This window comes from Chaetodon trifascialis, chromosome 13, assembly GCF_039877785.1.
Source record: "Chaetodon trifascialis isolate fChaTrf1 chromosome 13, fChaTrf1.hap1, whole genome shotgun sequence".
Taxonomy (NCBI): Eukaryota; Metazoa; Chordata; class Actinopteri; order Chaetodontiformes; family Chaetodontidae; genus Chaetodon; species Chaetodon trifascialis.
Genome location: NC_092068.1, coordinates 23,224,367 through 23,250,143, shown reverse-complemented (window position 1 = coordinate 23,250,143; position 25,777 = coordinate 23,224,367). Strand labels below are relative to the sequence as shown.

At 43.3% G+C, this 25,777-nt stretch overlaps 1 protein-coding gene across 1 annotated transcript; it reads left to right on the top strand.

Moving 5' to 3' along the window:
• The first annotated feature begins 373 nt into the window (after positions 1-373).
• Positions 374-23,199, top strand: b3gnt2b (UDP-GlcNAc:betaGal beta-1,3-N-acetylglucosaminyltransferase 2b). Its single transcript, XM_070978275.1, has 3 exons — positions 374-522; positions 12,687-12,849; positions 18,541-23,199. Exon 3 carries the CDS (start codon positions 18,566-18,568, stop codon positions 19,757-19,759), a length of 1,194 nt encoding a protein of 397 aa, XP_070834376.1. The 5' UTR covers positions 374-522; positions 12,687-12,849; positions 18,541-18,565; the 3' UTR covers positions 19,760-23,199.
• The last annotated feature ends 2,578 nt before the right edge of the window (positions 23,200-25,777 follow it).

The following is a 25,777-nucleotide window of genomic DNA, read 5'->3' as shown; positions in this document are numbered from 1 at the left end:
AAGTATTCAGCCTAGCTGAACGCACCAGAAGTTGGCAGCAGAGGGTGTGCCTCACGGGGTCACCTTGAAACTGCTGTGAGCTTCATACAGGTACATATATGGACACGTTTTTAAGAAAACACGTATGTAATGTGCTTCACAGTGGCAGTGTCGCCTATCTTTGCCTCACCTTCGAGAAGTTAGGCCACCTAAAGCAGTTCCTGCTCGTCTGGTGACACGCGGTTAACGTTGATTAAATATACAGTTTCAGTGGCGCACCCCTCTTTATAAATGCGTGTGCGCGCGGGTGCGTGCGCGCGCGCCTGGCTCCGCCCTGTGCACCCGCTCGGCGTCGTCGCCGTTGAAACCGCTGAAAGCAGAAGTGCCGCTCGGCAGCAGTCTTCAGGCGTCGGCGGAGTGAAAACATCACCAACTTAACGGTGAAAAGACGACGCTCGGCCGCCGAGGAATACACGCATGGATTTACTAACTTTTCCGCCGGTGTTGGGGTGACTTCGAGCTGACGAGGACGGCTGAAAACAAGTGAGTTCACCCGGTGCCCGCAGGAGTTTTCTGACTGTAAAGGTTAACTATAGTCAAATCAAAGGCGACGATAAGCACGCTAGCTAACCCCTCCTGTGAGTTAGCCGACTACATGTAAGAGGACACATGTTTTAAAGGAACAGGGATATGTGGTTTTAATTGCTTTATCTCATTAGGAAGATTAGAAAAACTCTGAAAACTCAAAGAGTAAGAGCAGGATAAAAGTCCTGTGGATGAAATACGATACGCTACAGCCGTATTAAAGCAGGTACAGCCTCGTCCTAACGTCCGGAGCTGAAGCGACTATGGATCGATGGAAAGTTAATCAGTCATTCTGATGATCCATTAAAGGCGTTTATCAAAGCCAAGATACCAAACGATCACTTCGTCCGGCCTCACAAAGGTGAAAACTTCGGAGTTTTCTCTGCTTTGTGTCAGAAAAATGAAAAGTAAACTGAATATCTTCAGGATTTTGGACAAAACAAAGAGATTGAAGGCGTCATAAGTGAAGGCAGGTGTCTTCACAATTGTCAAGCCATTTTTCTATTTATAGTTTAAAAAAAGGCCAGTAACAAGAAAAAAAATGGGTTGCATTTAACCATTATCATCCTCAATTAATCGGCTAGTTGTCTGGTCTGGAAAATGTCTGGAAAATGTTGATCAGTGTTTCCTAAAGCTCCTCAAATTTCTTTTTTCGTCCGCAATCCTAACATATTGAGTTAACTGTCACAGAGGAGTAAAGAAACCGGAAAATATCCACATTTAAGAAAACGTACCTCTTTAAAAATAACCATTAGTTGCTGCTGTGGTGTAAACACATACACAACACTAAAGTGCCAAATACCTGAAACACGGAAACCGACACAAACAAGCCGCATGTTTGAATGTGATATTTGATTTGAGATAGCAGAGAGGGCGGACAGTTTGTCTGCCTGCTGGCTGTCTTTTATACCTACATCCCTAACCTGAACAAACCTGGAGAGCTTCCTGTCCTAGTCGTCTCGTCCCTCATCTGTCTGGCCTCTTTCTAGCTCTCTGTCGGATGCCATATGTACTCTCCAAGATAAAAGTTTTTAATCACATGAGTAACATTTTCCAGAGTTGCTGTACAGATGTGTGTGTGTCAGCGCTGAAGCCCTGCCATGTTTAGACAGAAAAGTCCAAACCACACTTTGGATGAGTAGCCTTCATCCAGACAAGGGTAAGAGTCTGTGTTGCTGGTAAATAAGAGACCAGACAGTGAAACAAACAACGAAACCAAGAAACAAACAAGCTTTGCCTTTTCAGATGGTCTAATTAGAGAATTTATGATGTGCTTCTTTGGTATTTCGGGTCTTTTTTTCCATCAAAAATCTCAAGTCATGGCTGTATATATATCCTGGATTCATATGTTGGTGCATTTACAACTTCCTGTTCTTCTTCTGTTGCGGTCATGATAATGACTCCAGTATTTTCCTTTGGCTGCAGCTGATCTGTGTATTGTGCGTCTCATCCCTGCCCTGCGTGGTTGGTAGTCTGGACTACGAGAAGCCCAATACACAACAGCATTTGCAGTATGTACACACATGGGTCTTTTGACGGGTGTTAAAATGACAAGGTTGTATGTATTTGGGTGTGACTGTAAGAGCCGTTTTAGGGAAGAGCGTGTTTGGTGGTTGTGCTTTTTAGAGATCTGCTTTGTTGCTCATGTTGTGTATGAGTTGCTGTGATAGAGATAGAGGTTTTGGTTTTTTTTATGTCGTGATCCCAGTGCACAAACAAACGGAACTGGTGCTGTTGACTGGTGCTGTTGAGTACAGAGAAGGTTGGTTTGTGTTGGCTAAATGGTTTTACTAAGTGTCTTTGGTCACCTAAAAGCCAACGCAGCCAGCACTCTGCTTAAATAGCCAATAATGTCTCCACGCTATGTGCAGAGTGCTTACTTTTTTACTCCGGGAACAGGCATGAAAACCAGTTTCCTGCTAAAGGACACTCTGACCGTCATGGGATGTGCACTCACCTGTTGAGTAAGTCAGCCCTGTGACTGTTCACATACAGGCCATTTGCTCTCCCCACTTTCATGTGTCCCTCCGCATTACTGTTCCAGACATTGTTTGTCCTGACAGTTTTAAGGGATGCAAGACGATGATGCTCTCTGTTGTTGGCCTCCCGCTCTGCGAAGAGCCTTTGTAGTCACTACAGTGTCTAAAAACCTAATTGTTAGTGAGCATTCAAAGGAGTTACTTGTAAGAGAAATCTTTCCATAAGTGTCTAAAGATCAGTCTCATCATCAGTGCCTCTCTCATTTCAAGGTCAGTAATTTTAGTGCATCCCAAATGGGAGACCTCGAGATCCCCGGGGGTGCTGCTAATTATGGGGACATCCCATCAGGTCTGTACTATAACCACGTTGTCGTCATTCATAGTGACACAGAAACCTACACTGTCCTGTTTGGAGAGACTTTCACACAGTCCCTATTAGTCCTCCCGTGCATTGCGTCCATCTTATTTTCCAGTGACGCCTCAGACCAGGCTAGTTTTCAGAGTGACCGTGTTTACCCGGCTGTTAGCCTAAGCTCTTTATCGCACCCAACTTTAAGTAAGCTCTCCTAACAAATCTGCAAACAAAGCAGCCATTGTCTGTACATTTACTGTACAGAACAACAGAAATGCGTCTACAGAAGAGCAGATGGGAAGGCTGCAATAAATCAATGAACATCCCCTTATTATGTCAATCTACATGCAAAATAGCAATTACGCCAACAAATGAAAAATGATGACAGAGCTGGCTGTATACAGACACCGCACTGGTTTAGAGAAACACTCAACCAGCTCCAGTGTTCCTCTTGGTAGTGATTGTTTGGTTAATCTTTGAAAGAATTTTCATGTCCTGTGTTGCCAACAACACAGACTGTCGATGAAACCATGAAACTGAGCATAATAACTCAGTTTCTGCCAGCGTTAGTGAGCACCCAGAGCAGAAAGACTCCCATTTGGCTCACTAGCCTTGACCAGCTTGTGCAAACGCTGCTGCGTCACTCGCTGACCAGGAGGTAACACAACCAGCAGCATTGTGAGCCCGTGCGTAACAGCAAACTTACAAAGAAGATTGATATCAGTTTTATCTCTGTACATTGAGCAGAGACGTTGTGTATCCTTGGTTAGCACAGGCTGAAATCAGCTGTCACCCTTCAACAATGAAAAAATAACTTTAAAATTTTTGATATATCATGTTAGGCCACAAGTTTGGTCACCTATTTGCCAAAGAGTCACCTGACTTTTGTGAAGGTACAAAGGAGTACGAACAGACAGGTGGACAGTGAGGACAGGTGGACAATAACACACAGTATGTATTGTACATGTCAGAAGATGGAGTTAACAGAAGTCTGTTTTAAGGTTGTCAAAACTATCGCCCCTTTTTCAATACCATGTGTTGAAAGCATATGATTTCTGTTCGTTTAGAATTAGATAGTATTGAAAATACAGAGGCTATAAAAAACAAATTTACTATCAAATTTTCAAGCCAAGGCTGCTCAGATGAAAGCACAGGGTAGGAAATCAACTGCTCCTCGACCATAACTTATACACATAATTACAAATGTGTTCGCATGTACAGGTTGTCAGTTAAAGAAAAGAAAAATATCTTACTTTGTGTGCCTAGGACTTTTTTCTTTTGTCATGGTATTGAAAGAAGTATCGTGTATTTTTTGTCTAGTATTGTGGCAGCATTATTCTGAAGCAACAATTACTTCATGATGCACTATTTCCTGGCTTGTTCGTCGCCATGACGTAAAATTGGCTTATTCATAATTTCATCTGTGCTCCCCCCTTCTTACTCCATCCAGTGACTTCTCCTCTGGCTCAAGTTTCCTATGATATTCACCCCTGGAGTGTCCAGAAGTCAGAAGTGATTACTCACTTTTTTGTGTATAATGTGCATATATCTATAAATAGTTGATTTTTATTTTGTGTTCCTTTCATTGTGCATTTGTTTCTTTCTATGTCTCACTCTTTATTCTTTATTGTCTCTATTGCTGCACTCTGTAACAACATAATTTCCCCGGTGTGGGATCAATAATCTTATCTTATCTTATAATGTCACTTTGGCCTATTTATGTCCAAATCTACTGTGTCCGTTGTGTGATGAGACCGAAAGATGGCACAAAATAAAAGAAGTTACTTAGTGACTTGACCGACTTCCAACTAATCCTCAAAAGACAGCCAGGGTTGAAAGGGCAGGTTTTGTTTCTCTCTATCACTAATAATGCCTGTAAGGAGTCTAAACCCAAGTGCTGCTGTTAAAGTGCTTGGCTCCCACGGTTTTCCGAGATCCATTAAGAACAGCTTACAGGGATATACTGCTGCATGGACTCAAGTACTCCATAACGCTGCGTTTTGCCAACAGCAGTGGCTCCTGATTACGGGATATGCATCGGTGGGTTTGCATGTATTCAGCACACCAAGCAAGTTAAAGTCTCACGCATTCAGACGGATATAGGACAGTGACACATATTTGTTATGTTGCTCGGTATTCTGTTGCACCATGAGGTTAAAGTGGTGACTGTCAGTTTCTAGTTTAGGGCGTATCACTGTCTGTGGGTGGTCGTCTTCAACACTTGTTTCAGGGTCTTTTTCCATCCGGCAAGTCAAGAGCATTCAACAATTTGGCCATTAAAAAAAGCTTTCTGGTCACCTTGATTGTATGGTGGAGATCATTGTAAAATTGGGGCCAAACTGCCTCACACAGATGTGAAAACCATTAAACACTCACACTTGTTACATTACAGTTCAGAGGTGTTGAAAGAGACTCAAAATAGTAAGAACACATCACTCTTCTACTTCATTGTATATGTTACGTCATATGCATTCTTAGGTAGGTGTGACAGGTATGCAGCCGGTATGTCCTCTGTAACTTGAAGTGTCAGTGATACACTCCTCTGTTTGCGTAAGAACAGTCCCACTCGTTATTGTTGTTTATTTAACAGCACCAGGTACCCGGTGCTTTTTCATCAAGCCTGACTAAGTGTTCAGTCACTTTCCAGCACACCACCAGAGCGAGTGGAAAACAAATGTTCCCAGGCAGCAGATTAGCTGTGGGAGTAGGCACATTTGAAGAGGGAGAATAGGCTGTAGAAATCAATTATATTTATATAGCACATTTCATACACAGGTAAACTCAAAGTGCTTTAGAGTCAAGCATAGAAAAGATGAAGAAAATTAGAAAGAAAGCACAACATTTAAAAAACACACACAAATACCTCTCAGCCACCCATACAATGGAAGCAGAAGTCACTTAGCAAGCTCAACTCTTTCAAGCTAACACTTGCATCACTCTCCATACTTACACTGTCAGCACACTGACATAGTTTACTAGATTTACACCAGATTATTCCCCTCCACCCTTCTTCCTTCTCGGCCTCCCAGCTGGACCAGCAGCGGCTAGACTCCAGCCGAAACGATTCATCGATTAGTTGATCAATAGAAAATGAATTTGCAACCGTTTTGTTTCCCGTGGTGGAAACGTGCCTCGTGACAGTAAAAATGTGTCACCCCTTCGTTTGGAGGCTGGTGGTTTCGTCCCTCCTGTCTGTCCACTGTTTGGCAGAGAGGACACAGTTGGGTTAAGCAGGCAGCCTTCAGAGCTTGGGCAACAGGATACGACTGTTTGGAGTTAGGCGACATTTGAGCAGTCAGTGCTGTTCACACAAACGCACAAGGATACTACGCTGTCACAGAGGAACCAGTTTGACATCCAGCCGTTTCATTAACGCAACAGTACCTCAGTGAAACTTTGCAATGAAATAACAGACACTTTAAAGTTGTCTTTTTCAGAGAAATGACAGATGTAACACGGGAGAGTTAGTAGAAATAATCATGTTCAGAAATACAGTAAGCACTTGTTGCTTATGCTAGAAAGTGGGACATACCAGTTGTGTTAGTAGACTGAAACCTTGTTTGCACCATCGTCTATGTTCTTCTTCTCTTGCTGTCCCACAACTCTCTTCTTCCTCCTTTTTCCTCTTCCTTCCTTCCTCAGACTTCCTTAACTTGTTCCCAAACGGCCCTCCATTTATATTATTGGCAGACCTTTTGAGGCCATTATCTTTTATGTCTAATAAGAGCTGCACAGAAGTGGCTCCAATATTGTAAGGTTATCCAAGGTCCCAGCTCCATTATGTGTGAGTTATGATGACTATCTCCTTTACTTCATTACAAGCACACACTTAATGCACATGAAAAATTGTAATCCAGTTATTTTAATGTGATTTTGATCTTAGCTGAGATGAAGCACAGTTGCAGGCACACAATGGGACCTGCATCATATAGACACTTCAGTATCCTGTTTTGAAATGTGGCCAAGTGTGCAGCACATTGTGTCATGTAAGACGAAGGGAAGTGCACTGGGCGAGGTGGGTGTGTGGCTCGCTCGGTGTTATGACGTAAAATACTGGCGTGTTTAGATTATTATCAGGAAATCTGCAGAAGGGTGGATTTCTAACAATAGCTGACAAAGTTTCAGATGTTTGGGAGGTGCTGAATGTTTTGTACCACAGGGCTGAAAAGCAAAACTCAACCAGTTTCATGATAATTATTAATATTACTATTTTACGCAAATGCAAAATAAGAAGCTTTTATCTTTCTCTCTGTTTGCTCGTAGTGCGTCATGTATGTTTATGCGATTTGTCTGGGGAGTTGTCAAAATGCTGCATCACTTAAGCAGCTTAATGAGACCCTTACCGTCCTAACTCCATTAGCATTGTTACTGTAAACAAAGCCTCTGAGTCTGTGTTCTTTTCCTGACTGACACTCCTAGACTGCCTCTATCTGTTTGATGGTTGTTGTTGTTGATGTTGTTTTGAGATGCACTCAGTATTACCCGGAGACTGTGTTTCTCTGGCGGCCTCTTTGCCTTCCTGCAATAACTCCTGTCATTAGTTGCAATTTGCCATTTTCCAAAGGCTGAACTACCGCTTTCACCACAGCTGCAGCGAGGCCTTCTATCAGTCCATCTTTAATGGGTAAAATTAATGACTGCAGGAAATCAGCAAGAGTAAAGCCACAAGTCTGTCTCTCTTACTCTTGGATACTCGCTTTAAAAAGCACACAGTATGGCTGAATATGCTTTAACATTCAAATTTTGACCTTTGGACGGCTTTCTTTTTAATATTTAAAAGAAATGACATCCTGTCATCTACAGACATTTATAGCATCTTTAAGCTCTGGTCAGGCCCATCTCCAGCCCCACCAAGCTTCTGTTTTCAGGAAAAGCACCAGCATCAGAGGGTACGCAGACAAATTTAGCAACTAGCTGGTGAATTTTTAGCAGCTAAATAGCCAAATATTTTTCACAGGAGCTGGTGGAGACACGTACATGATAAACTGATGGGCTGGTGCTGTAGGTTATTTAATACTGTTCAAAGCTGGATGTTTGATATTCGTGTTAGGTTTTTACTCAAATGCCATTTTATTAAAGGTGCAATGCTGCCGTGTAATGCCATTAATTGTACTATTAGTTGAATATCACTAGTGTATAGCTTTTAATCGTGGAAACTATTCATCATGTCAGTATAGTACGTCATTATTTTTGCAGCCTGAGATATCCACACAGTGGCTTTGGTCATCAGGTCACACTGTGAGTCATGTGTCAGATTAAACTTGGCTTGTTGGTGTGATTCGTTTTCTGAGCATCGGCATGGACAAACACACACACACGTACTCACGTCTTTTAAGTTTAGATTACGTTGAGTGTGAGTGGAGTCACTCCATAGCGAGAGGTGACCTTTGGCGTGCGGAGTCAGAATGACAAGTATTTGTTGATAATTAGAAATTCCTTTCTATTTTAAGCGTGTGTGTTTATGTTGGGGGTATTTTCATCTGATGGAGCTTCTCTTTATTCCACCACCATTTTGTGAAACATTGTCTTTGCTTCCCGTCATTTATTTTTGAAGATTATCAAGATCTTTAGAGAAAAGAACAGTTCAGCGGGCTGGCCCAGGTTGTTTTGGCCACACTGTTCTTCAGCTGGGGGGCCCAGGCTCAATCCACCATATGCTGCATCTCTCAAGTGCTGAAGGCTGCTGAAGTGTCACTGAGCAAGAACCTCCAATGTCAATCAGTGAGCTGATAAAGCAACTGAATATTTTCATTTCAAAGGGAGAATTCTACTCAATTTTTGAAGCTTGTAGAGCAAATTATGAATCCTTGTGCATTAAATGTTCAGCCAAACCCTGTTTGTGTCTCGTAGTCTGCTGACTGAAGTTTTAAAACTCCAGTTTTTAAGCCACGGTAATCCTCAGTCAAGCCCACGTGTCTGTGACTAACTGTAATAGCTGAAGTGGGACCTTTTGCCCTTTGTGAATACTTGTGTCGACTGTCGATATTTGGTGGGTAGACTCCAGCTCAGACAGCACCTCTCTCCGTTGCAGCCCTCAGGCTATTTATGTCGCTCCCTCTTCGCACCATGTCGCCATTAGGCCCACATTCCCTCATGCCAGAACATCCTCATATATTCTTCTGACATGGGCCAGGAGGCATTCAGAAATATTTATTTAATAGATGTAAGTTACACAGGTGCAGCACAGACTATGTGCCATAAATTACAACACAGGAACAAACAAAGGTTACTGCTATGGCACAATTCATACAAGTCCTTTGCACGAAAGAGGCAAAATGAGACGTACAGTAATTCAAAAGAAGCTGAACAGAAGTGACTCCTACATGTCACATACTCTTCTAAATAAAGTGTTGCTGTTCAGGTTGGCAATAATCCTCATTGATGAAAGATGAATAATTATTGCTTGTGTAATCAAATATTCCTATTTATACATTCATAGGCCATTTATAGGACACATTTATCCGGACAGTATTTCAAACAGATTCATTTTTCGGATGACATGGGAGTCAAGTGTGTGCATGAGGGAGCCGCTTTGTTACAGTGTCCAGCAGCTGGGAGGAAATTTGGAAATTGGAACCTGTTCTGATGATACTTAGCTGCAAAGTTTGGCCTTTATATAATTTCAGCTGTGGGCTTCACTTTAAAATTGACCTGCTTTCCTTGTGTGTGTCTGATTGGTCAGACATCCCCCTATCTGCGCTCTAACCTCGTCTGTTAGCTTATAGGCCTGATGTGGCTAACCTTACCTGCTGTCACACACGAACGCACACACACACACACACACACACATTCACAGATCTCACCAAAATGAGTCGGTTAGCTTCATGTGTTCTTTCCCGGTGACCTCTTTTCTTTCTGCAGTGTGTGTGTGCGCTAATGGACTAACCACTAGCTCCACACACTGAGATCACAAATGCTGACAGTTGGACGGTACACCTGTATACTTCTAGAGCCTCTTTGCATACAGTGTATGGAAATCAGTGAAACACTACTTCTCGGTCCTGGCTAACAGAAAAGCAGGTTTGTGCTGATCAGCGCAGCTCCATTTGTTGTGTGCTCACCTGTGAACAGGTGAACATGAGCAAGAACCTGAATATCTCCTCCAGTGAAGAGCTAACCTGCTCACCTGATGCATCTATCCAGAGCAGTTGTGAAGGCCCTGTGGCAGTGAGACGACCCAGAAATCATTAGAGATGTCAGGAACACTTACACGCCTTTGACATTTCTTTTTAATCCTTTGTGGCAGCATGTTAAATCATTATCAGTGAGTGTCTAAATTATAGCCTGGCCAATTTTTGAGGCCAGTATCAATATTTGGAAATGTAAAAATTCTGATAAAGAAGTTTTTCCGTTTAAAACTAGAAATAAAAGCCAGGAATTGAAGGTGGAAAGTTTCTGAACAGGCTGTTGAGCCCAAGAAGGACTTTTCTTTTGTTGAAGGAAGGAGTGCAAACAGAGTGAAATCTAGAGTACACAGGTCATATTGAGATTAGCGTTAGAGAATGCATTTAGAAACCATAGAGACATTCCGTTGTTGATTAACTCTTCTTCTTATGGACGCTGGATAATCTTTAAGTGAATATTTCAGGTAGTTTGCACATTAACGCCGGGCAGTTAAAAGCGATGTGGCCCAGTTACCTGCTAACCCCTCATATCTAACCAGCAGAACCACTGCTTTTAATGTTTAACAAGCCCAGTTGTGTGTATAAAGGGCATTCTCCACATCAGTCTCTTTGGCCAAAGCTAAAGATTTAAGTTATTTCTGAATTTATGTGTGTTGCTAGTTTAAGACCCTCACTAATTTATCCACCAAAGACAAATCGTATGCTTCCTTTGTGCTTGTCAGATTCCACTTGTGTCACAATCCCACTGTTGGCATTGTTAATCATTGCTGTTTTACATGACGTTGGCAGCAGTTAGTAGTGTGCCTAATACACAGAAGGGTTATTTATACTTTGTTTGCAGTCAGGCTTGAATACATACTTGACATGGGAGTTTACCAGCATGCTGTGTACTCTGCCCATGTTATTTTTCCATCTGTATTTGCCTTCGAGCCTGTTTACGTGCAGCATAAAAATGCATTTTGTTTTGATCACAGGTGGGCAGTTTAGAAAAACAGGCTTTCCAAACAGCTCAAACAAGGTTTCCAAGTCTGCCCTTGAGAAGAGGCACCAAAAAGCCTCTGCAGTCCTCCTGTACAGCAGTGTGACTAAGAAGAAATGTCTTTATTATTAGCAGTTTTCTCACATAAAATTAAATAAGTGTTTTCACAAACAGCCATTTGAATGTGAGACACATTTTGGATGTGCAAACAACTCTTACCTGGATATAAACACACTCCAGATAGATTTGAATATGATAAAAGCTTTAAACAGGACCTTACATGTTCCCAGGAATTGGCAGGGCAGCATTCTCAGAAATCTGCAGGGAACCGTGGTGCCAGGACGAATGTTGAGATCCCTAAACTCCCCAGTGGATGTGGAGCACGGCAGACGTGCATGCAGCTGCATGCCTACACGAGTAAAGGAAGCTCAAACACAAAAAAACTGTAAGCCAGAGGAGGGAAAATGACATGGGCAGGTACAAGTCTGTGTAAACTAAGGAAAATCCCTGACAACAACTATTAGAGCAGCCTCTGGTATCTGGTGGGAAGGACATCTGAGACGCTGCCTGGGTTATCTGGTAAATACAGCAACCTCGTGTTTTTCCCCTCCAGAGGCTGTGAGAAAGGTCTGCATTAGACACTCTATGTAGGGTCAGTGTCTGTTTCGTGTCTTGGATGTTACCCTTGTGGTCTTGTCTTTGTTCCACCTGTGCCTGTATGTGCTCAGCTGTCAGTCAGATATTTACATGCATGTAAGTAACCAGGCTCCAGTCAGATGTCTGCTTTGATTCTTTAGCGTTGTGTAAATGAGAAACCGCTATTGAGGAAAAAATACAATGTTAGACTCATCTCTGCTTCCTGCGATGTATTTCCTGTGTTCTGGTACCTTTGGACATTTACTCACTTCTCTACAGACTGTTGTGAAGTCATGTTTTTGGAGGTGGACGGCCTAACCAGGCTGGAAAACACATGAGTGTGATGTTAGTCAGCGCGAGCCATTCCGCTTGTTGATTTTGTTTGGTTTCAATGGAATTGTTCGTGAAACGTGATCTGATGTCATCAAACTTTTTTTTTTTCCTGACTAAAGCTTAGCACTGGAAATTTACTCATGTAAATCCTCAAATCCTGTTTGTAAAATAGTAAACATCTACTGTAGATGGACTAACGCTGAGCTTTTGTGTATTGTTGTTGCTTAAACATCAGACCAAGCCTATGCAGAGCTGCTGTGCAAACCCGTGTTACTCACACCCACAATTGTTCACTTATTAAAATAGTTGCAGATAAATGTCTGTTGGCTGAGCATTGCGGCTGTATTGTACATGCAGTACTGTACTTGGCCCTGCAAAACCACATGTCTAGCAGAGGTACAGCTGTACTGTGGTTGTGTGCTGAGACCACACGTGAGCCTCATCACCTGATCACTTCAGGTGACATGAATCGATGATCATAGGGTGCCTAAAAATATAGACCATCTCTTACAAATACAGGAGAAGTTGTTCACTTGCGCTGCTTTACCTCTCTGCTCTTCAGGGAGGAAATTTCTCTTTCTGTCACATTTATTAGTTTTACAAAGAAAAGGTTTTCAGAGTGACTTTAGCAGCTCCCCGTGTCCATATTTGTCTAGTCATTTTCTTCAGGCTAAGCTTCTCTCAGCTGTTAACAAACCGGTTTTTTCATTTGTTTTCAGGTGGAACCCTCCTACTCTCCCGTCCCTCTCACCTGTCTCCCTTCCTGATCCTTATCCGCCATTGGCTGCTGTTCCCCAGAGGGCGGAGCTAAGTATGGGGTAAGAGAGCTGAGAGGATAACGCCAAGAAGACACAAGCTGAGGAAGCCCTCTAACCTGCACAGGTAAGATCACACAATGTGCACTCACGCCTTCAGAGACGTTGTTATGCATGCAGCACATGATTAGGACATGCAGCACACATTCCTTTTACAGAGAGTGAGCTGAAGTGACAGGCATGCATACATCGATGCCATGTTGCATGTAAAAACACCTTTTAGTCTGCACTGTTATTGGATTTAATGTGTCTTTTAAGGTGCTTCGACTTACCAGGAAGTCTTGAACTTTAACTGACGTTCAGTTTGTGTGAAGATGATTAACTTTGGACAGTGTGTTGAGGAAAATGTCCAAATGTCACCTAATTCCATCTTGTATCAGCAAACACCTGACTCTGTTTAAGTTTGTCCAAACAGAGCATTGAAACTCAAAGAGATCTGCTTAAACTCAGACTCACACAACCCTTATGAGCTGCCGTTGCCATTGTTTTCTGCTGTCTCCCACCCATCCCCCACACAGGTGACACTCCTCACCTCATTGTATCTATTATCAGGTGAAAACCTCAGTGGTCAAGCACAGTCTGATATTGTCCAGTAGATTACTGCCAGATGTAATCTCTGTGCTGATCAATGAATCAGAAACCAGCATCAAAGTCCGTTTGGCCCACTGTTGTCGCCAGGTTTGAACCTGGACTGTCCATAAAGTTGTTAGTCATGTATTAAGGTAACTACAAATGCTGCCGGGTTAAATGGTATATGGTATATTCATGTTGTTGTTGTTTTGCTTCTGATAAAATCTAAGTATTGAATAAGAATAATAATAAATGAGACACAAGTGCTCAGGTTAAATGAACATTCATTTAACTCAGATGTTGTTGTCTGCGGTGCACTAGAAAATTTATCATAAATGTCCACACGTGATCAAAAAATTTAACTTTGGAGCTCATCAGCAGAATTGTGCTTTTCTTGGGAAAGATTGCATCCAAGTAAAATACAAATGCCTATTGTGCAAACTAGTTTTGTTAAAAACAGGTCTGTCTTGTACGAGAGATTCTGTTTTCCTATCATCACAGTATCACACAAGGCCTGCACGAGGAGGCTGCTGAATGCTGAAGTAATTGGATTAAATTGCAGTTAAACTAATCCACATCTGATAGAGGATGTTCATTCTTGATTGAATTATTCGCGGCGTATTTGTCCGTGAGTTATGTGGATTTGAGGTGAAGGACTGGCTGTATGAAAGGACACAGTAGGTGGGTGCTTGGTTGGTTGGTATGGATGTAGATCTATACATGGCTGGTGAGACTTCGTGTTACCTGAAGGTCACCACGTTGATCTCTTCAAAACCCACAATCACATTTAAGTACTGTTTGTACTGACTAACATAAGGCATTTACATCATAGACAGAGTAGTACAGCCAAATTAAGATATGTGTAAAGGGCTTTTAAAACTGGAAATGCTTGTTTCTGATTAGACTGTGAATAACAATAGCAGTACTGATGGTCCCACACACCAACGCTAATCTCTCCAACAGTTAAATCAACTAATGGTTAAGTTCAGAGGAGGACACTCTGCTCTGCTTTGTGCATTATCATTATCATCATCGTATGGTATCAAACAATTAGCATCTCAAACAGTAACAACTCAGTAATCTGGTCAAAGATGTTCTCCTGAGCAGAAGCACCAACATGCTGTGTTCCTGTGTGACCACATTTTCACTTGTACGTCTGTTCTTTGTGAGCTATGTGTGTGCGCGCTCCACCATAAACTATTCACATGTATATTTATACAAGCGCAGAGTTTGCACATGGGCAAGCAAGTAAAACAATGGAGGTAACGTTTGAATATTGGAGGGAAAGCTCACAGGCTAACCCAGGAAGGTGTGTGTTTAGCCCCACACTACTGATGGTAATTAGACGTCCGGAAGCTGTGGTCTCGTCAACATGTTGTTTAGCTTCCTTCTTTAGAATTCCCCACCTTCCCCCACCCACTCATTTCCCAGAAGTCTCCTTGTTTGTAGCGAGATGGCAGAGGACAGGAAAGCTTAATTATCCATGAGAAAAAGAGAGAGAAAGGAGGGGGTCCGATGAGAAAAGGCAATGTCTCTGCTTGTCCTCGTAAGCAATATGACACTTAAACTCCTTCAGGATTATGTATCATCATCCTGTGGGGATGTGACTCGCCTTTCTCTCTGTTTTTACGTAAATATGAGCCAAATTCGGGGGAAAGAGGAATGAGAACAAGGACAGAAGAAGAGAGGCAGAGGGGGTGAGGGGGAAAAAGGGGGTAAACAAGGGAAGGGAGTAGGAAAGAGAGCAAACAGGGCTGCAGCAGCGCAGAGTTGTTGCTAGGAGGCCAAGAGCAACATGATCCAGAGGCAGGAAGGATACAGGCAGCGAAGACAAACCCGCCGGAGCTTGTGTCCGTTATCACTTTAACTTGTCAGGTAGAGTTTGTTCACCTTTAAACTGTGAGAGTCAGCAGTGAAGTGTCATTATAAGTATCAGAGAGCAAATCTACCACAACATCTGGAGCTCTGTCAGACTAAGCTGCCGGTCAATCAGTTGGTCCACCTCCACAACAATTTCTTAATTATTCAGTTAGTTAGTTTGAAAGATTAATCACCAGCTGTTTGATAGTAGACTAATCATTTCAGTCAATTTCAGTCAAGCGTCTCAAATATAATTTTTATTATGTTATATGTTAATAAGTGAAATTATTTTGGGTTTTTCACTAAAACGAGCAGTTGAAGGTCATCACTGGGAAGTTGTGATGGACTTTTTTTCACAACTTTGTGATGTATTATAGATTAATCATTATATTAATCAAGAGGAGTTGATGGATTGCTAAATTTGGTGCACACATTCATTCCCCTCAGGATGTTAAAACCTTAATGATTCCTTCAGTTTTCATCTCGTGCCATCAGCACCTGCGAAACTAATTATATTTCCATCAGCCTTAGCTTTACTTTGTGTTTAGTGCTAATTACCTGATGTGTTATGCTAAGCTAAGATGGTGAGCATGGTAAACGGTACACCTGCTAAACATTGGTACATTAGTGTTGTCAATGTGAGCATCTTAGCATGGTAATGTTAGCTTTTAGCTCAAAGTATCGCTCACAGAGAGGCTAGCATGGCTGCAGTCTCTTTTTCTGAGGAGGATTTGACTGAAAGGGTCAAGTAGAAGTAAAGACAAATGTACTGTCCCCAAATGGACATAATATCTCCCAGATGCTGAGACATTTGGCTTTCAGTGCTCACCCTCTGGCCTCTTGGCTCAGTTTCAGAGCAAAGGCTGCATGCTTATTTCCATTTATCATTCACTCATCAGTTTGTTTTGTGGGTTCGGTGGTGGGGGGCTCCTCTCTCTTTCCTTGTTCAGTGTTGTCCCTCTGTTACCAGCTATCTAAATAAAGGCAGAAGCATGCACAAATAATGTAAGTAATTTTAGTAACCGCGCATAATTTTGATTCTGATTATCAGGCCTAGAAAATCCATCAAACTTTACAGTTGCTCGAGCAGATGCACAGCGGATGTGGCTGCCTTGCTTGCAAGCACAGGGAGGAAATAACAGGGAAAGAGAGGCCCAGGAAGTGAGGAGAAAACATATTCAGCACAGACATTTTCAGTAAGAGAAAAGAAAGTGAGGCATGGCAAAGAGAATGTTATCAAAGAGGATTTGTTGTCCTGCCAAAGCAGAAACCTGAGGCAGACTCAAACCTCCTGAAAGGCTGCATTGTCTGTTCGAACCCACTACTCCCATGTTGTCCTCAATTTTTTCCATTTTTTTTTCTTTGTTTGATTGGCGCTGGCCAAACAGGACCAAAACCACGATGTACATACATCCTCAGTTACCCACTGAATTGTCCTTTTCCATTATAATGCTTCATTAAGTAAACAGCAGGTCATTATCAACAAACAAAAGACACACAGTGATTTGCAATATAACTGCAGCATGCTGCTGATGTAGTGGGTGTGATTCCAGGTTTATTATGTTCCAGAATAATTATAACATGACCTCAAGTGAACCCTTTTTATGGTGGATTATAAGGGTAATAAGGATGATAAGGGCCAAATAGTCTGTGGATCATGATTGGACCAATGAAAAGTTGCAGAAAGCTTGTTGGTATCTTAGTTAGTTTTCAAGAAACTGTCATGATTTGTCCAATGGTCATAAATCTAGGTAGCAAGCTCCAGGCCTTGTTTGGGAAAATGCAGACTGAAGCATTTTGAGCCTGACCCATAGGGGGCGCCACAAATACTAACAAACATGCACATCAAAACCGAGTGAACAGAATTTCACCAGTTTAGGTGTGCACGCTCTGTGGGCCAAAAAGCTTCATATTGATTGGTGCAAATGGGCGTGGCCTCTCACATTTTTGCTCATTACTCAAGATGCCTTTGAGCAGTCCCGATCAGACTCGCTGGAGACACCCTGCGCTCCCTCCTGAACAGACACACAGAGTTTCATTGAAACCCAATGAACGCTTGACAAATGATGGAACTTTGAGTGTGTAATTATTGCAATGCTTCAGGCTCTGTGACGATGAAACAAGCATGTCGCTGGTCTCACTCCCCTTTTTAAACACAACTGAAGTGACTTTCACCTTTTGTGGTGGCTTAAACCCACAGAGCCAGAAGCAACAGTAGCTGATAGGAAAGGATTCATGATTTTCTTGCGGTTAACAGGTTTAAGCCCTGTAGCCAAGCACCACCCTTCTGCAGCTACAGAAACACTAGCTCTTGTTTTTCACAGTATCTGAGCAGTGACCACTGATGTCAGTTCCTGGGATACAATCCATTAACTGAGCCTGACCTCTGATCTCCCTCTAAAGAGCAGCAAACAGGAATAGAGCCTTACAGGGATCAGTTGCGTAACAATACAACTAATGTCTCCATGCAAGTGCCAGTTTCCAGGAGCGTGCCGCTGACTCATAACAAGTGAATCATGTACATTTGATCCACGCCCGAAGCAGAAATCTGCCACACAGTTAACAATGGTGGTAAAATTAGGAGGAGTGGAAATCTGATTTGGATTTCCAGATACTTCATGGCTTCTGAAGTTTCCCCCCAGCAGCTTTACATGAAATGCTCGAGCATCCTCATGTGACTTCCGTGTCAAAGTGATTTTGTGCTTGAAATATCTGCTCTTCCTTTTCCACCAGTTCCTTCTTTAGAGGGAACTGGTAAAAACTGCACTTTGCCATTGTGCCATACAAACAGTGAGCACTGTGTTGTTTTCCCTGAAGTGGATGGCACATGATCATGGCCATGAAAAATCAGTCATTTTTTACCAAAGGACCTCTTATCGAGTCTGACCACACTTGTAAAAGGCTTAGTTGCATGAAAGTTACCATCGTTTGCTTTGGTGAGAATGTCTTATTTATTGATATTTTCAGCAAATATAAGCACCTCAGACCTTTGGTGCATATGAGACATTGTTTGTGTGTGTGTGTGCACAGTGTGTATGACATGGACATGGAAAAGGGTAACGTTACAGAAATCAGTAGTAACTAAGACAGACAGCAGCTGTTCTTACAGGACAGAGAAAAGCTCTGGTTGGAGAAGGATAAATCCTGATGTCACTTTTACATAATGACCAGACGTGGAACACAGTATTAATACCTGCTGACCAGTAAATGGTCAGTATTGTCCACCAGAAATGAGACATAAGTCCTCCGAGGTCATCAGTCCACTCAGCGAGTCAATAAAAGTGTTTCATGTTCCTAACATTACTTCTTTGTGTGTGTTTATGCTCAGGTGGTGACAGGTGCAGCACGCTGTCATGGCGCTGCTGCGGAGGAGGCTGAAGCTTGTGGTGACAGTGATGATGGTCAACCTTTTCATCTTCATCATCATCTCCAGACACAGCAGCCAAGACAAAAATGGACGCTCCAAGGTCCAGATCCCCTCCAAACCCTTCTGGGCCAAACTGGTTCCCAGCACGGCCTTCTATAACCGCCAGCAGCAGGTTCTGGACCTTCAGAACAATCCGGTCCTGGCGGCTAACCACAGCGCCGCAGACATGCCTGATTGGCTTAATGACACCAGTTTGACCTCTGACCCCTGTCAGCCTAACATCAGGGTTACCACTCAGGTGAAAGACTACAACTCTCTACCAAACCGCTTCAAGGACTTCCTGCTTTACATGCACTGCCGCTCCTACCCGATCATGGTGGACCAGCCTGGTATCTGTAAGGAGCCGCCATTCCTGCTCCTCGCTGTCAAATCTCTAGCACCACACTTCGACCGGCGCCAGGCCATCCGTCAGTCCTGGGGACAGGCGGGTGTTGTAGCCAATCAAACGGTGGTCACTGTCTTCCTTCTCGGGAACGCCACGGCTGGGGACTACCACCCCGATCTGTCCGAGATGCTGCACTATGAGAGCGTCCGCCATAAAGACATCATCCAGTGGGATTACCGCGATTCATTCTTCAATTTGACTGTCAAAGAAGTTCTGTTCCTGGAATGGATCCAGACCCGCTGTCCCAGCGCTCGCTTCATCTTCAAGGGGGACGACGACGTCTTTGTCAACACCTACCGCATCCTGGACTTCCTTAAGGGCCTCTCGGAGCCCAAAGCTAGGGACCTGTTTGTGGGTGACGTGATCACCAACGCTGGGCCGCACCGAGACAAGAAGGTGAAATACTTCATTCCAGAGAGCATGTATGTTGGGACGTACCCTCCATACGCAGGAGGAGGCGGGTACCTTTACTCCGGCGACCTCGCTGCTCGTCTGCACAATGTGTCCCAACATGTAGCGCTGTACCCGATAGACGATGTCTACACAGGGATGTGTCTTAGGAAGCTAGGCCTGGCCCCCGAGAAGCACAAAGGCTTCAGGACCTTTAACATAGAAGAGAAGTACAGGTCAAACCCCTGCGCCTACAAGAGTTTAATGCTGGTTCACCCGAGGACCCCACAGGAGATGATCCAGATCTGGGCCTGGCTCAGTAGCCCTTCCCTGAACTGCCAGTGACGGCTCTGCAGCAGGCAGTCTGGGACCAACTGCCCCAGAGAAGAGGATATTTTGAGGTTGTTCCCAAAATGTCAAAGTGACAAATATTTTATTTTGAACAGGGTTACGACTTCAAAGTTGGCAGCTTTAAGTTCAGATATTGATGTGATGGTCAGTTGGAGCCTCAGCTCAGAGGAACTGGTGCATTGCACCTCTGAAAACGAGGGCGGACACGTCGTTCAAAGTGGCCACAATAGTATTTTGACTTGATGTCAGACTTCCATAGAACGAGTTAACCCTGCTTTACTGTCGAACGAGCTTCACCTAAAGTGACTGTGTCTTTCTCTGCGTGCACATATTTATATCACAACTATTTATATGGCCTTTATAATGCTTTAACACTGTGTGTCAGCTCTGTGAGGGAGCATCTCAATGCTGTATTATAGAAATAAGGAGACTAAGAAATAGGATGTGTCCACCAGGGACTCTTTGTCGTGTCCAGGGAAAAGAAAGCACGTCAGGTAATTGATACTGATAAAAAAAAACTCGTTTTCGTGTACTCGTGCGTGTCTCAACATTTCAAAAGAAAGTGAGAGTGAGTTCCTCATGCAGCTGGTGGTTGCTGCGAGCTTTAAAAAGTGCTTCCTGGTGAACACTTCCTAATAAATGTTGCTGGAGGCTTAGTTTGTGCTGCTACTCTTGTCTACACTCCCTGAAGTATTTACTTGTGACTCTCAAACACCAGTTTCTAGACTTGGGTCAGCTCATGTTTAGCTCACCATCTGTGTTTGTTTATTTGCATTAGTCAGTAATTTACATGCAAACCATTGTTCAGCCTTGAAGAGGAGCGTTTTACCTTCCTCCGTTTCATTAGAATCCACAGGTTTCACTCTTTATTTGATTCACGAGAGTCCCTGTTTCCCGTGATTTGTGCTACGTGTCATTTCTTCAGCTGGGAGATTTGCCACCTTACAACCAAACTTCAGATACCAGAGAGCTTTGAGCTGTTTGGTGGAGTGAATACAAACTTTGCTTTCAGGAAACGTTAGGAACACAAGTCCAGGTCTGCACAGCTCAGCAGGTCTGGGCTTGGTTTTTGACATGGATGGAGAAATCCAAATGCTGTTTGATTCTGCTTCAGGTTTCACTTTACACAAAGAGAAAGGGCGCTGGTAGAAAGCCGAGCGCGTTTTCAGAGATCTGTTGTTTCAAGCTGAGCTTCTGCCCGGGATACTCGCTTTAACTCGCCTCAGGTTTGCGTGTGCGGCCGTTCAGTGCAGTCGAACGTCGCTTCGCTGCCATTATCAGTGAACTTGAGTCTAGAAACGCTTTCAAACGCAGGTGGATCATGGCGGAGCAGCATATCTAAGCTCTCCTTACTTGACAGACTGGCTCTGCAGTGTTCACTGATCATTTCAAAGGCTTCATTTCACAATGCTGCACATGCTTTTTTTGGAGGATTCGGATTGTCTGAACTTCCTGTTTTGGGATGATGCAGCCGTGAAGAACTGGTTGTTATTCGAAGCTCCAGATTTAATCAGCAAGTTGTTCTACTTTCTTCCCCTTGCTTGTTTGTTGAATGTTTAAAACAGTGCATAATTCATTTTGGAATGAAAGCCTTATTGTTCTTCTCATGTGAAGGTTTCTGCTCAGCTCACTGATGTGTAGCTTTAGCACAAATGCTGCGTCTGTCACTCTTCGTCAGAGAGGTGCAGCACATATTTACTTTGCATGCTAATGTTTGTTTGAGCTCTACGTGAGACACAGTCAGACACTTGAAACATGTCGAGAGTTTTCAGACGCACCTTGATGATACGACTCAGAGAGTTCGATGACCACGGAGAAGGAGGTGCTCTTCGTCTCTCTAACCCGGTCAGAGCAGTGTGTGACATGAATGTATATCAGTCGCCGGGTTTAGGGTCCATCCACTTTGGTTTGGGTGGATTTTCCTTCAGTATTCACACTCAGAGCATCACAGAAATCCACGCTGATGGTGTTTAGGTTGACCCTGACTTTGGTTGTTGCACCTCTGACCTGAGAGTAGAAGGGCGATGCTCCCATGCCTCTGTTAGAGCTCCCCCTGCTGGTCAGGATGGTGAACTTCAGTTTGCAAGACTGCTTTATAAACACTGACAACTGCATAACCCAAAACTGTAGTTCAAGACCTCATTTGTGTTTTTGTGTTTCCGTTCATGAGGTCAGCCTTTGCCTCTTCAGATCTTCACTGATAGCAACTTTTCTGTCTGTTGTCCATTCATCCTTTTCCTGCTTCCTTTTAGTCTACCCGTCAGATAGTTTGGGGTTTGTCACATAAGAAAAACGGTTAAGACAATCACAGTGAGGTTGCTAAAGGTTAATTTTGTACATTTCTTCTGGGATTATAGACTCACTGGACACTATTTTAATTACCCTCATGTGTTAGACTCCATCTGTCTCCATGTAGGATAAAATGACTGTTAAGTTAGGACACAAGAACTGAGTGTAGGTTATTTCATCCCTCTGAAATATTTAAGCTTCACCTGTCCTCCTCTTTGGGTCGTGTGTCCTCCACACAACACAAGTTTGTAGCTACTTGAAATGTTTACATCCTTTAAAAGGTCATCATCACTTGTTTTGTGATTGTTGTTTGTGGCTGATTTGTCTTCGTGTGTTATTCATCCATCACTGCGCTTTATTTTGTAATTTTGCTTCACAGCTTCCTCTGAAGGACCTTTTCCTGTTTCTTTTAGACGCACAACTTAGCTGTGTTTTGACTCTCAGTGTTGCCAGTTCCTCTCTGGTGGTGCTGCTGGTGTTTTCAAGGCAGACAGTCAGCTGGTCGGTGTGGAAAAGCATCTTCTTACCGTCAGTTTGCAGTGAAATGTCACTGGAGCTGCAGGCAGGATTGTGACACTCAGTACTGGTCAACATGATGGGGGGAAAGATTCCAGTGAAATTAACCTGAACAACCAAAGGAAGAATATCCAATAAAAAGAGCAAGAAGGAGTTGTCAAGTGATGAAAGCAGGAGTGTTGAGGACAGAAACATCTGTGTTTTATCTTTGTTTTTGTGTTCTGTGTATTAATCAGTCCGGATTGGGATCAAATGTCTGTCCTTTGTCACCCAGAGAGGAAAATGACAAAGAAATAGTGAGTCATTGTGGGATGAATCCTCACTTTCATAAGCCATTAATCTTTTTTTTTCGTCAGTGTACATCGCTGTGTTAACCCCGTGCTCACGTGTATTTCACAAAGCTGTCATTACTGTGTTAAAACACATGCACTAGTCAGAGATGATTACCCAATGTGTGCCTGATGTTTGTATGTACTGTACGTTCAAGATTATCCTTCAGCTGCGTTCAGTGTGATCGCTTTTTAATACCGACATGACTTGATTCTTTCAATAAAGTTATATTTTGCTGTTTTTGTATATCTGTTCTATGCATTATTACTGTAATACAGACAAATAAATTATGTGAAGTACATGTGCATCTCTGAGTTGAAATATATTAATATACCTTGAAAGTTGCAGAAACTTGACCCTTATTTTTATTTTGCTTGTGTCAAATTACTGAGTCACCACTAAACCGGTGATTTCAAACCCTTTTAGCTGAAAATGAAGCGTTGGCTAGGCTGCACGGTGGCGCAGCCGGTAGTGCGGGTGCCTCACAGCAAGAAGGTTGCCGGTTCGATCCCCGGGTCAGGCGGGGCCTTTCTGTGTGAAGTTTGCATGTTCTTCCCGTGCATGCGTGGGTTCTCTCCGGGTACTCCGGCTTCCTCCCACAGACCAAAAACATGCTCATTAGGTTAATTGATGACTCTAAATTGTCCGTAGGTGTGAGTGTGAGTGTGAATGTTTGTCTGTCTTTGCATGTGGCCCTGCAATCGGCTGGCGACCGGTTCAGGGTGTACCCCGCCTCTCGCCCATTGTAGCTGGGATAGGCTCCAGCCCCCCGCAACCCCGAAAGGGATAGGCGGTATAGATAATGGATGGATGGATGAAGCGTTGGCTAACTGCACTTTAGAACATGTACTTGGATGCAAAATCACCTGTAAATTGATCTTTTCAAATGCTGCCTCTCATTGACTTGCAGTGAACGTGCATGAACAGCAGAGGGCAGCAGTGCACAGCACTGACTGTGTCTTAACTGGACATTTGGTTTATTGGCTTCTGTTCTTGGAGGGTCAGTTATTCTTCTGTCTGTTCAGCTGTTAAACTAGAAGATGAGCTCACATTTGGACCAAATGCAGTGAAATGGTCAAACTGTGATTCTGGTTCTTTAATCGTCTTTGACCTCCGGAGGGAGGTTGGCGCTGCAGAGGAGCTTTGCTGAGATTCACTGTTTTGCTCAGTGGCACTCCAGCAGAGCAGATACTGCAGCTCGAACCAGAGTGAGCCCCCCTTTAACGGACCATAAACAGCCACACCACAGCCCCTATGTGTCAGTGCTCAGACTCACTGGTGCTCTGAGCTACATGCTACCAAGTATCACAACGCTATACAGTCATCTTTAACATAATGTGTTTCATCTTAGCTTAGCATGCTAAGCTAAGATCAAGATCATCTGGATCATCATCTGGTGCAGGTGTGAGAGAGCAGATAGGCTGACAGGAGGGGCATGCTGTGTGTGTGCGTGCGTGCGTGTGTGTGTGTGTGTGTGTGCGTGTGCGCGTGTGTTCACAGAGTACTATCATCTCACTGATTACGATCCAATAGCCTTTTAAGGAAAAGACGATTTAGGAAGATGAACGTTTTCTGGCCCTCGGCTCTGTTTTAACAGATCTCGCTCTTTGCCAGCAGAGATAGAGTCCACGCTGTTAACCTGCCAACAAAAACGCAGCCTCACTTCATCTGACAGGGGGAAGATGTGATGAAGCCGGTGTGTTTCAGAGCCTGCGAGGAACTATTTAACAACAGAAATCTAAATCGTGTTACATCAGAGCATGTTTTGCTGATTATTTCATGACGAGCCGGTCGCTGCTCGTACAGCAGACTTGTAAAATCAAAGAGAAACTCTGCGCCTTGATCTGCTTCACTGTGTTAAAACTTAATGAGGTGACTGCGTGTTAGTCATCTCTGAGGCCTCACACTGAAGCATCCATGTCCTCGATGGAAATTACAGCCAATTATACCAACAGAGCCGAACAGAGTCCTCAGCTGTCCAGTCACTGCAGCACCATCATGCTGTGTCCAACCTGGAAAAACTCTTTCCTTTTCCTCTTAGACTGCCCTGCTGCATCCTGTTGGCAGGGATTTATCCTGAGGAAGACTGCAGCACATCTCAGAGTTCAGAGCTTTTGAACGTCCCTGCCGTGACTGTCTGCATGTCTGTGTGACTTTAAATCATGGATCAGGAGCCAAATGGAAAATGCTGCATTTTAATTTACAAATAATAATTAAAAGGTTCTTCATTTCTTTTTCTGGACATGAAAGTGATACAAAAAGCGTACATTTGAGTGTATTTCACATTGAAAATGCTCACTAATCACTACAGCAACAAATGTGGACCAGCTAATTTAGCCTTCCTTCAAGGTGAAGCTAGATGTTTTCACCTGCTTTTAAAGGTGTTTTCAGGAGGAATGGATGGACTTTGGGCTGAGAGCCTCAGAGAATATTGACATGCTGTTGGTTTTGGTCCTTTCAATAACAAAAATACAGATTACCAGCAGGCATATCCTTTAAATATCACGACAGCAAGTAATGAATAGCCAGTTAGGAAGACAAATTAGGTTTGTACGCAGCATCTGTCGCTGTGTTAATTATTTAAACCTGTTCTGGTATTTTACAAGGTCAAAATGGGAGTTTTACGCTTTTGCTTTCAAGCCTCTCTCTGCAGGATGAAACAAACTCCAGGAATCATGTGTAAGGGCTCTCTGATCCAGGTCTGAAGGAGACTGGATCAGAGAGCGACAGCTGAGTCACTCTGACCGCTTTCTGTTCCAGCACGTTCAATTTGGCCCTTCACTCAAAGCTCTGAGGTTAATACTGAGCTCAGCCCGGTTTCACTTTGTCAACAGCCTGAAAGTCTTCTGTCTCTGCTCTCGTTTAGTTTTCTCTCCT

Excerpts from the sequence above, each read along its gene's own strand:
- b3gnt2b (XM_070978275.1), top strand. The coding sequence starts at position 18,566 with ATGGCGCTGCTGCGGAGGAGGCTGAAGCTTGTGGTGACAGTGATGATG.